General features: G+C 45.3%; 1 protein-coding gene across 1 annotated transcript in view; it reads right to left on the bottom strand.

Annotated features, from left to right (window-relative positions):
• adamts17 (ADAM metallopeptidase with thrombospondin type 1 motif, 17) overlaps window positions 1-12500 on the bottom strand; it is a 199274-nt gene that overhangs the window by 172439 nt on the left and 14335 nt on the right. Inside the window, 1 exon segment of the mRNA XM_042319042.1 lies at window positions 7690-7879. Coding sequence (XP_042174976.1) covers window positions 7690-7879 — 190 coding nt within the window.

Below are 12500 nucleotides of genomic sequence, written 5' to 3'. Positions count from 1 at the left end.
GTATGGCTGGGAGGCTAACCCACACACTCTCTCAATACAGTATGGCTGGGAGGCTAACCCACACACTCTCTCAATACAGTATGGCTGGGAGGCTCACCCACACACACTCTCAATACAGTATGGCTGGGAGGCTAACCCACACACTCTCTCAATATAGTATGGCTGGGAGGCTAACCCACACACTCTCTCAATACAGTATGGCTGGGAGGCTAACCCACACACACTCTCAATACAGTATGGCTGGGAGGCTAACCCACACACTCTCTCAATACAGTATGGCTGGGAGGCTAACCCACACACTCTCTCAATACAGTATGGCTGGGAGGCTAACCCACACACACTCTCAATATAGTATGGCTGGGAGGCTAACCCACACACACTCTCAATACAGTATGGCTGGGAGGCTAACCCACACACACTCTCAATATAGTATGGCTGGGTGACTAATAACACACACACCCACACACACAATCGTGCTAACACCCAAACTCAGAAAATACTCTTTTGAGCAGATATGTTACTCGGGATTTCTCTCTCTCTTCCAGCTCTCTCTCTCTCTCTTCCAGCTCCAGCTCTATCTCTTTCTCTTCCAGCTCTATCTCTCTCGCTCTCTCTCTCTCTCTTCCAGCTCTAGCTCTATCTTGCTCTCTCTCTCTCTTCCAGCTCTAGCTCCATCTCTCTCTCTTCCAGCTCTAGCTCCATCTCTCTCTCTCTCTTCCAGCTCTAGCTCCATCTCTCTCTCTTCCAGCTCTAGCTCCATCTCTCTCTCTCTCTTCCAGCTCTAGCTCCATCTCTCTCTCTCTCCAGCTCTAGCTCCATCTCTCTCTCTCCCAGCTCTAGCTCCATCTCTCTCTCTCTTCCAGCTCTAGCTCCATCTCTCTCTCTCTCTTCCAGCTCTAGCTCCATCTCTCTCTCTCTTCCAGCTCTAGCTCTATCTCTCTCTCTTCCAGCTCTAGCTCCATCTCTCTCTCTTCCAGCTCTAGCTCCATCTCTCTCTCTCTCTTCCAGCTCTAGCTCCATCTCTCTCTCTCTCTTCCAGCTCTAGCTCCATCTCTCTTCCAGCTCTTTCTCTCTCTCTCCAGCTCTAGCTCCATCTCTCTCTTCCAGCTCTAGCTCCATCTCTCTCTCTTTCTCTCTCTCTCTTCCAGCTCTAGCTCCATCTCTCTCTCTCTCTCTCTCTTCCAGCTCTAGCTCCATCTCTCTCTCTTTCTCTCTCTCTTCCAGCTCTAGCTCCATCTCTCTCTCTCTCTCTCTCTCTCCAGCTCTAGCTCCATCTCTCTCTCTCTTCTTCCAGCTCTAGCTCCATCTCTCTCTCTCTTTCCAGCTCTAGCTCCATCTCTCTCTCTCTCTTCCAGCTCTAGCTCCATCTCTCTCTCTCTCCAGCTCTAGCTCCATCTCTCTCTCTCTTCCAGCTCTAGCTCCATCTCTCTCTCTCTCTTCCAGCTCTAGCTCCATCTCTCTCTCTTCCAGCTCTAGCTCCATCTCTCTCTCTCTCTCTCTCTTCCAGCTCTAGCTCCATCTCTCTCTCTTTTCCAGCTCTAGCTCCATCTCTCTCTCTCTCTTCCAGCTCTAGCTCCATCTCTCTCTCTTTCCAGCTCTAGCTCCATCTCTCTCTCTCTCTCCAGCTCTAGCTCCATCTCTCTCTCTCTCTCCAGCTCTCTCTCTCTCCAGCTCTAGCTCCATCTCTCTCTCTCTCATCTCTCTCTTTTCCAGCTCTCTCTCTCTTCCAGCTCTAGCTCCATCTCTCTCTCTTTCTCTCTCTCTCTTTCCAGCTCTAGCTCCATCTCTCTCTCTTTCCAGCTCTAGCTCCATCTCTCTCTCTTCCAGCTCTAGCTCCATCTCTCTCTCTCTCTCTTCCAGCTCTAGCTCCATCTCTCTCTCTTCCAGCTCTAGCTCCATCTCTCTCTCTTTCTCTCTCTCTCTTCCAGCTCTAGCTCCATCTCTCTCTCTTTCTCTCTCTCTTCCAGCTCTAGCTCCATCTCTCTCTCTTCCAGCTCTAGCTCCATCTCTCTCTCTTTCTCTCTCTCTCTTCCAGCTCTAGCTCCATCTCTCTCTCTTCCAGCTCTAGCTCCATCTCTCTCTCTCTCTCTCTAGCTCTAGCTCCATCTCTCTCTCTCTCTTTCTCTCTCTCTCTCTCTCTCTCTCTCTCTCTCTCTCTCTCTCTCTCTCTCTCTCTCTCTCTCTTCCAGCTCTAGCTCCATCTCTCTCCATCTCTCTCTCTCTCTTCCAGCTCTAGCTCCATCTCTCTCTCTTTCTCTCTCTCTCTTCCAGCTCTAGCTCTATCTTGCTCTCTCTCTCTCTCCAGCTCTAGCTCCATCTCTCTCTCTTCCAGCTCTAGCTCCATCTCTCTCTCTCTTTCCAGCTCTAGCTCCATCTCTCTCTCTCTTTCTCTCTCTCTTCCAGCTCTAGCTCCATCTCTCTCTCTCTCTCTCTCTCTTCCAGCTCTAGCTCCATCTCTCTCTCTTTCTCTCTCTCTCTTCCAGCTCTAGCTCCATCTCTCTCCATCTCTCTCTTCTCTTCCAGCTCTAGCTCCATCTCTCTCTCTTTCTCTCTCTTTCCAGCTCTAGCTCCATCTCTCTCCATCTCTCTCTTTCTCTCTCTTCAGCTCTAGCTCCATCTCTCTCTCTTTCTCTCTCTCTCTTCTCAGCTCTAGCTCCATCTCTCTCCATCTCTCTCTTTCTCTCTCTCTCCAGCTCTAGCTCCATCTCTCTCTCTCTCCATCTCTCTCTCTCTCTCTTCCAGCTCTAGCTCCATCTCTCTCTCTTTCTCTCTCTCTCTTCCAGCTCTAGCTCCATCTCTCTCTCTTTCTCTCTCTCTCTTCCAGCTCTAGCTCCATCTCTCTCCATCTCTCTCTTTCTCTCTCTCTCTTCCAGCTCTAGCTCCATCTCTCTCTCTCTCTCTCTTCCAGCTCTAGCTCCATCTCTCTCTCTTTCTCTCTCTCTCTTCCAGCTCTAGCTCCATCTCTCTCCATCTCTCTCTCTCTCTTCCAGCTCTAGCTCTATCTCTCTCTCGCTCTCTCTCTCTCTCTTCCAGCTCTCGCTCTAGTTCTCTCTCAATTCAATTCAAGGGGATTTATTGGCATGGGAAACATATGTTTACATTGCCAAAGCAAGTGAAATAGATAACAATAAAAAGTGAATATGAACTATTACACTCACACAAATTCTAAAATAATAAAGACATTTCAAATGTCATATTATGTCTATATAAAGTGTTGTAGCTATGTGCAAATTTACAATGGTGTTTGTTCTTCACTGGTTGCCCTTTTCTTGTGGCAACAGGTCATACATCTTGCTGCTGTGATGGCACACCGTGGTATTTCACCCAACAGATATGGGAGTTTATCAAAATTGGGTGTGTTTTCAAATTATTTCTGGGTCTGTGTAATCTGAGGGAAATATGTGTCTCTAATATGGTCTCTAATATTTGGCACCTCAGTTTCCACCTCATGTGTGAAGTGTGCACATAGCCTGTCATCTCTTGAGAGCCAGGTCTGAGTCTGTACATAGTCAAAGCTTTCATTTATTTTGGGTCAGTCACAGTGGTCAGGTATTCTGCTGCTGTGTACTCTCTGTTTAGGGCCAAATAGCATTATTGTTTGCTCAGTTTTTTTGTTAATTCTTTCCAATGTGTCAAGTAATTATATTTTTGGAATCTAATGATTTGGTTGGGTCTAATTGTGTTGCTGTCCTGGGGCTCTGTGGGGTGTGTTTGTGAACAGAGCCCCAGGACCAGCTTGCTTAGGGGACTCTTCTCCAGGTTCATCTCTCTGTAGGTGATGGCTTTGTTGTGGAAGGTTTGGGAATCGCTTCCTTTAGTTGGTTGTAGAATTTAACGGCTCCTTTCCATGATGTTGATAATTAGCAGTATCGGTCTAATTCTGCTCTGCATGCAATATTTGGTGTTTTACGTTGTACACAGAGGACATTTTTACAGAATTCTGCATGCAGAGTCTCAATTTGGTGAATTTTTGGTTGGTGAGCGGACCCCAGACCTCACAACCATAAAGGGCAATGGGCTTTATAATTGATTCAAGTATTTTTAGCCAGATCCTAATTGGTATGTCGAATTTGATTTTCCGTTTGATGGCATAGAATGCCCTTCTTGCCTTGTCTCTCAGATCGTTCACAGCTTTGTGGAAGTTACCTGTGGCGCTGATGTTTAGGCCGATGTATGTATAGTTTTTTGTGTGCTCCAGGGCAACGGTGTCTACATGGAATTTGTATTTGTGGTCCTGGCGACTGGACCTTTTTTGGAACACCATTATTTTGGTCTTACTGAGATTTACTGTCAGAGCCCAAGTCTGGCAGAATCTGTGCAGAAGATCTAGGTGCTGCTGTAGGCCCTCCTTAGTTGGGGACAGAAGCACCAGACCATCAGCAAACAGTAGACATTTGACTTCAACTGCCCTCGCCAGTTGATATATATATATGTTGAAGAAGGTGGGGCTTAAGCTGCATCGGCCCTGTGGAAAGAAATGTGTTTATTTTTTGCCCATTTTTGTTGTTTGCGTACATGGATTTTTTTAATGTCGTTTGTTTTTCCCCCCAACTCCAAGTTCCATCCATTTGTATAGCAGACCGCCATGCCAAATTGAGTGAGGTCAACAAAGCATGAAAGGTTTGTCAATTAGGGTGTGCAAGGTGAATGCGTGGTCTGTCGTATGGTAATTTGGTAAAAAGCCAATTCTCTCTCTCTCTCTCTCTCTCTCAAAGAGGTTTCTATTACTCCTTGCGTCCCAGTTATGAACATATAGAAATCATTTCTACAGGCTGTCAAAGTACTGGTGGCACTATTCCCTACAAAGGGAATAGTGTTCCATTTGGAACAGAGACATTGTAGCGAGAAAAACTGTGGGAAGGTTTAAATTGTCTCTGAAGCAACGTGATGGCAACATCACCCAAAACGTGGAGAGCAGTTGCTGTTTCCACACAGAATAAGGAAAAAGAAAACAAAATGTACTATCTACAATCTAATAGCAGTAGTAGTTGAACTTGTATTATGCAAAATAGACTTCATGACGTTCACGCACTTTTAAAAAATGCATCGAAAAAGAACTACAACACCCAGAATGCAGCACCCAGAAGAACTACAGAATCAACAATGCAGCTTCCAAGAACACAACAAATAAAAAAAATCGAAATAATATATATATTTTTTGTATACACTTTATGCACACATTCATTTGACATTCCTTTAAATATTTTAAACTCACGAGACATTGGGACCAAAATACACTATACATTCAAGAATGTAATGTTTTGCACTGTAGCTCTGAAGGCTGGTCGATGGTCTGGGAGCCAAACTTTTGTGAGTGTAATGTTGACTCTTTATGTTTTATTGTTTATTTCACTTTTGTTTAATATCTATTTCACTTGCTTTGGAAATGTAAACATATATTTCCCATACCAATAAAGCCACTTATATTGAAAGTGAATTCAGAGAGAGAGAGGGGGAGAGACAGAGAGAGAGAGAGAGAGAGAGAGAGAGAGAGAGAGAGAGAGAAGAGAGAGAGAGAGAGACAGAGAGAGAGAGAGAGAGAGAGAGAGAGAGAGAGAGAGAGAGAGAGAGAGAGAGAGAGAGAGAGAGAGAGAGAGAGAGAAAGAAAGGGCTGACAGATCGATAAAGCAAGAGAAAAAAAAACAAAGAGACAGACAGAGAGGGACAGACAGACAGACAGACACAGACAGAGACAGATAGACAGAGCAGGCCCCAACAGGAGTTTACAGAGTAGAAATGCACATTAAAACAAGGCCCAGCTGCCAGCCCTGAAACGCCTCTCCTTCCAACAGATTGAAGCTAAATAAACATCAAAGAATGTGAAGAGAGCTATAAATATTGCTCAGAACCCCATGATTTATGAAACCTACACCAGGACGACTCCTGAATACTAAACTACTGTACCACAAAGACATGGGGAAGAAGATGGCGTCAAGGGTTGGGCAGTAACCGATTACATGTCAGTTACATGTAATTTGATTACATAAACACTGTAACTGTAGTCTGTTACGTCACCCGCAAAAAATATTGTAATCAGATTACAGATACTTTTGAAAAACTAGATGACAACTTCTTGGAATACTTTAAAATTCAAAAAGGATGTTTGCAAAAAAATGTATTATGGCACCTTGCTGTTTTCTCAATGACATTCAATTCAGCATTGAAAAAAGGTGCAAGTTTAAGTTTGTTCCACCTGAGTGAGTCTGACCACAAGTCAGACCACTATGATGACACACCAAATGGGTTTGATGGATCCTTTTTGTCTTCTTCTAATGCCTCTTAAGGGGGTGGCGTTCAATTGGAAAAGGTTTTAATGATCTGAGGCGTTTCAAGGGGGTCACGTCAATTCAACTCAGTCAATTGACCATCACACAGTCTGCATGGCTGCACTACTTCTCCCCTTCCTTCAGAGCTTCTGATGCACTACTTCTCTCCTTCTTCAGAGTTTCTGATGCACTACTTCTCCCCTTCCTTCAGAGCTTCTGATGGACTACTTCTCCCCTTCCTTCAGAGCATCTGATGGACTACTTCTCCCCTTCCTTCAGAGCATCTGATGGACTACTTCTCCCCCTCCTTCAGAGCATCTGATGGACTACTTCTCCCCCTCCTTCAGAGCTTCTGATGGACTACTTCTCCCCTTCCTTCAGAGCTTCTGATGGACTACTTCTCCCCTTCCTTCAGAGCTTCTGATGGACTACTTCTCCCCTTCCTTCAGAGCTTCTGATGGACTACTTCTCCCCTTCCTTCAGAGCTTCTGATGGACTACTTCTCTCCTTCCTTCAGAGCATCTGATGGACTACTTCTCTTCTTCTTCATAGCTTCTGATGGACTACTTCTCTCCTTCCTTCAGAGCATCTGATGGACTACTTCTCTCCTTCCTTCTGAGCCTGTGATGGACTACTTCTCCCCTTCCTTCAGAGCTTCTGATGGACTGGCATCTGATGGACTACTTCTCTTCTTCTTCAGAGCTTCTGATGGACTACTTCTCTCCTTCCTTCAGAGCATCTGATGGACTACTTCTCTCCTTCCTTCTGAGCCTGTGATGGACTACTTCTCCCCTTCCTTCAGAGCTTCTGATGGACTACTTCTCTCCTTCCTTCAGAGCATCTGATGGACTACTTCTCTTCTTCTTCAGAGCTTCTGATGGACTACTTCTCTCCTTCCTTCAGAGCATCTGATGGACTACTTCTCTCCTTCCTTCTGAGCCTGTGATGGACTACTTCTCCCCTTCCTTCAGAGCTTCTGATGGACTACTTCTCTCCTTCCTTCAGAGCATCTGATGGACTACTTCTCTTCTTCTTCAGAGCTTCTGATGGACTACTTCTCTCCTTCCTTCAGAGCATCTGATGGACTACTTCTCTCCTTCCTTCTGAGCCTCTGATGGACTACTTCTCCCCTTCCTTCAAAGCTTCTGATTCCATTTGAACCCTACTGACTAGAATAAGTTCCTAATAAACTTGCATGTATGGTACTGAAGCTTTGAAAATCAATTAGACCACAACCATAAAATGACTGTTTTCTAATGTACATGCAGCTGTCACTTCGACTATTGATTGATCGTTACTAAAACAATGACGCCAATCCCCTTTCCTTTCCCTTCCAAAATCTGCCAAATCAACCGAAAGTGGCAGTGCCGGTCCAATGGTATCCAATATCCACTATCCACCATTCAACATTTCTGTCACTCACCTGGAATGGTGCCGCAGTCCTTGGGCTGCTTGTCTGCAGCTGTGGATCCAGGGGGAGGGGCAGAAGGAGGGCTGGTCTTGGCTGAGCGGCGGTGTCGGACAACCCTGTGCTGCAGCCCGGAAAAGGAGTCGGAAGAACTGCTGACCGGCTGTATGAAGAGACTGTCCTCTCCTGTATAGACCAGACCAGTCTGAAGAGAGACCGAGAGAGAGAGAGAGAGAGAGAGAGAGAGAGAGAGAGAGAGAGAGAGAGAGAGAGAGAGAGAGAGAGAGAGAGAGAGAGAGAGAGAGAGAGAGAGAGACAGAGAGAGAGAGAGACAGAGACAGAGAGAGAGAGAGAGAGAGAGAGAGAGAGAGAGAGAGAGAGAGAGAGAGAGAGAGAGAGACAGAGAGAGAGAGAGAGAGAGAGAGAGAGAGAGAGAGAGAGAGAGAGAGAGAGAGAGAGAGAGAGAGAGAGAGAGAGAGACAGAGAGACAGAGAGAGAGAGAGAGAGAGAGAGAGAGAGAGAGAGAGAGAGAGAGAGAGAGGAGAGAGAGAGAGAGAGAGAGAGAGAGAGAGAGGAGAGAGAGAGAGAGAGAGAGAGAGAGAGAGAGAGAGAGAGAGAGAGAGAGAGAGAGAGCAAAAGAACAACAGAGCAGTCGTTTTTAGGGTAGATCAGCTTTTATCATGTCTCTTGGTTTTCTCTCACGAGATCCCAGATAGTTGTTTGCAACATGCCACCTCCCCTTTCCCCCCGACCAGAGCTGCCTCAAGCCCCACCTCTATACCCCCAACCTCAACCCCAACCAAAACCCAGCCCCTGGCCAACACCATGCAGGGTCTTCTAAGAACAAATACCTTATAGTCGAAACCAAAGCCTCCACTAACGTAGTCCGGTGAAACTAATAAACTACAACGTATTAACACGGCCGACCCGCTCAGCGTATTAACACGGCTCAGCGTATTAACACGGCTCAGCGTATTAACACGGCTCAATGTATTAACCTCTTGCACTTAGCCATCTCGGATCCGGGATCGTGAATACAGCCTCAAGCTCATTACCATAACGCAACGTTAACTATTCATGAAAATCGCAAATGAAATGAAATAAATATGCTAGCTCTCAAGCTTAGCCTTTTGTTAACAACACTGTCATCTCAGATTTTCAAAATATGCTTCTCAACCATAGGAAAACAATCATTTGTGTAACAGTAGCTAGCTAGCGTAGCATTTAGCGTTAGCATTAGCGTTAGCATTCAGCAGGCAACATTTTCACAAAAACCAGAAAAGCATTCAAATAAAATCATTTACCTTTGAAGAACTTCAGATGTTTTCAATGAGGAGACTGTTAGATAGCAAATGTTCAGTTTTTCCTAAAAGTTTATTTGTTTAGGAGAAATCGCTCCGTTTGGTGCGTCACGTTTGGCTACCAATGCCCGCAACTGAAGATTACGCACCAATTTAGACAAAGGACACCGGGCGGACCCCTGGAAAATGTAGTCTCTTATGGCCAATCTTCCAATGATATGCCTACAAATACGTCACAATGCTGCAGACATCTTGAAGAAACGACAGAAAGCGCAGGCTCGTTCCTGGTGCATTCACAGCCATATAAGGAGACATTGGAAAACAGAGCTTCAAAAATTCTGCCCATTTCCTGGTTGAAGTTTCATCTTGGTTTTGCCTGTAGCATGAGTTCTGTGGCACTCACAGATAATATCTTTGCAGTTTTGGAAACCTTAAGAGTGTTTTCTTTCCAAAGCTGCCAATTATATGCATAGTCGAGCATCTTTTCGTGACAAAATATTGCGCTTAAAACCATCCATAAATTAAAAGAGCGCCCCCTATATCCAAGAAGTTAACACGGCCAGCCCACTCAACGTATTAACACGGCTCAACGTATTAACACGGCTCAACGTATTAACACGGCTCAGCGTATTAACACGGCCAGCCCGCTCAACGTATTAACACGGCTCAACGTATTAACACGGCCGACCCGCTCAACGTATTAACACGGCCGACCTGCTCAACATATTAACACGGCCGACCCGCTCAACGTATTAACACGGCTCAACGTATTAGCACGGCCAGCCCGCTCAACATATTAACACGGCCGACCCGCTCAACATATTAACACGGCTCAACGTATTAACACGGCCAGCCCGCTCAACATATTAACACGGCCAGCCCGCTCAACATATTAACACGGCCAGCCCCAGCCCGCTCAACATATTAACACGGCCAGCCCGCTCAACGTATTAACACGGCCAGCCCGCTCAACTTATTAACATGGCTCAATGTATTAACACAGCCAGCCCGCTCAACTTATTAACACGGCCGACCCGCTCAACGTACTAACACGGCTCAGCGTATTAACACGGCTCAGCGTATTAACACGGCCGACCCGCTCAACGTACTAACACGGCTCAGCGTATTAACACGGCTCAGCGTATTAACACAGCTCAGCGTATTAACACGGCCGACCCGCTCAACGTATTAACATGGCCGGCCCGCTCAACAGGCAGGATTATTCGGCCGCTTATGGCGGCAGATTGACGAGGGCAGCCTTTTCTGAACTGAACTGACCAACACGCACCTCCAACAACACATAAAACCTCACATACAGTGCATTCAGAAAGTATTCAGACCCCTTGATTTTTATCCACATTTTGTTACGTTACAGCCTTATTCTAAAATGGATTAAATCATTTTTTCCCCCTCATCAATCTACACACAATACCCCATAATGACAAAGCAAAAACTGTTTTACATTTTTGCAAATGTATAAATAAAAAAAACTGAAATATCACATTTACATTAGTATTCAGACCCTGTACTTTGTTGAAGAACCTTTGGCAGCGATTACAGCCTCGAGTCTTCTTGGGTATGACGCTACAAGCTTGGCACACCTGTATTTGAGGAGTTTCTCCCATTCTTCTCTGCAGATCCTCTCAAGCTCTGTCAGGTTGGATGAGTGCGTCATTGCACAGCTTTTTCAGGTCTCTCCAGAGATGTTCGATTAGGTTCAGGTCCGGGCTCTGGCTGGGCCACTCAAGAACATTCAGAGACTTGTCCGGAAGCCACTCCTGCATTGTCATGTGTTTAGGGTCGTTTATGTGTTTAGGGTTGTTGTCCTATTGAAAGGTGAACCTTCACCCCAGTCTGAGGCCCTGAGCGGTCTGGAGCAGGTTTTCATCAAGGATCCCTCTGTACTTTGCTCCGTTCATCTTTCCCTCGATCCTGACTAGTCTCCCAGTCCCTGCTGCTGAAAAACATTGGCAGGTTTCCTCCAAACGTGATGCTTGGCATTCAGGCCAAAGAGTTCAATCTTGGTTTCATCAGACCAGAGAATCTTGTTTGTCATGGTCTTAAGAGTCCTTTAGGTGCCTTTTGGCAAACACCAAGCAGGCTGTCATGTGCCTTTTACTGAGGAGTGGCTTCCATGTGCCCACTCAACCATAAAGGCCTGATTGATGGAGTGCTGCAGAGATGTTTGTCATTCTGGAAGGTTCTCCCATCTCCACAGAGGAACTCTGGAGCTCTGTCGGAGTGACCACCTCCACCTCCTTGGTCAACTCCCTGACCAAGGCCCTTCTCCCCCGATTGCTCAGTTTGGCCGGGCGGCCAGCTCTAGGAAGAGTCTTGGTGGTTCCAAACTTCTTCCATTTAAGAATGATGGAGGCCACTGTGTTCTTTGGGACCTTTAATGCTGCAGAAATGTTTTGGTTCTATTCCCCAGATCTGTGCCTCAACACAATCCTGTCTCAAAGTTCTCCGGACAATTCCTTCGGCCTCATGGCTTTGTTTATACTCTGACATGCACTGTCAACTGTGGGACCTTATATAGACACGTGTCTGCCTTTCCAAATATTGTCCACTCAATTTAATTTACCACAGGTGGACTCCAATCAAGTTGTAGAAACATCTCAAGGATGATCAATGGAAATAGGATGCACCTGAGTCTCATAGCAAAGGGTCTGAATACTTATGTAAATAAGGTATTTCTGTTTTTTATTTGTAATATATTTGCAAAATTTCAACAACAAAAAAATGTTGCTTTGTCATTATGGGGTATTGTGTGTAGATTGATGAGGGAAAAATTTAAAATTTAATTTAATCAATTTTAGAATAAGGCTGAAATGTACCAAAATAATTGTAAACTGAATACTTTCCGAATGCACTGTAATTCTGCCCAAAAACAATGACAATTTCTCTCAACCTGTGGCAAATGGGCTTTTTAGTTGAGCACTGATGCCGCCCTGTGATAAACAATGCCCACTTTGTCAAAGGCAGGGGCGCAAAATATTTAGCTTGTCCATTCCCAGCGCGCCTCTCAAGGGTGCTGTTGGAGAGACACATCGCTGCTCCACCAACATGCCGTCATAAAAAAAATCTAACATAAATCATGTAGCAGATATAGGATGTGGTAGAAAGAATATGTGGCCTTTTCTGTAGCCTACAGGCTGGAGATAAAATGGATGACAATGTAATGAGACACTTTTTACATCACGCAGCTTTCTCCGATCAAATAGCCCAACCTAAATGGCACCCAATCAAATTAAAAATGTGCTGTCATGGTAACAAACAACATACCCTGAGAACAGGACAGGTCAAAGTTAAATGGACATTATGGAATGGACAGTCACAACTGTTGTACAGAGGTTTCACCCTGTTGGCATGATCAGTGGTTTCAAGTATGTATCACAGCAAAAAATACAATACTTCTACATTTCCCGCTGTGTAAACACACTGCAAAAAGGCTCACGATAACTCCTGATAAAGTTGGGTAGCTGATATTCAGAGCTTAAATCACCAAATTGATTAGTCACAGGA

The sequence above is a fragment of the Oncorhynchus tshawytscha genome, unplaced genomic scaffold (assembly GCF_018296145.1).
Source record: "Oncorhynchus tshawytscha isolate Ot180627B unplaced genomic scaffold, Otsh_v2.0 Un_contig_57_pilon_pilon, whole genome shotgun sequence".
NCBI classification, from domain to species: Eukaryota; Metazoa; Chordata; class Actinopteri; order Salmoniformes; family Salmonidae; genus Oncorhynchus; species Oncorhynchus tshawytscha.
The sequence above is the reverse complement of the archived record's forward strand: the minus strand, read 5'-3'. Positions and strand labels throughout refer to the sequence as shown.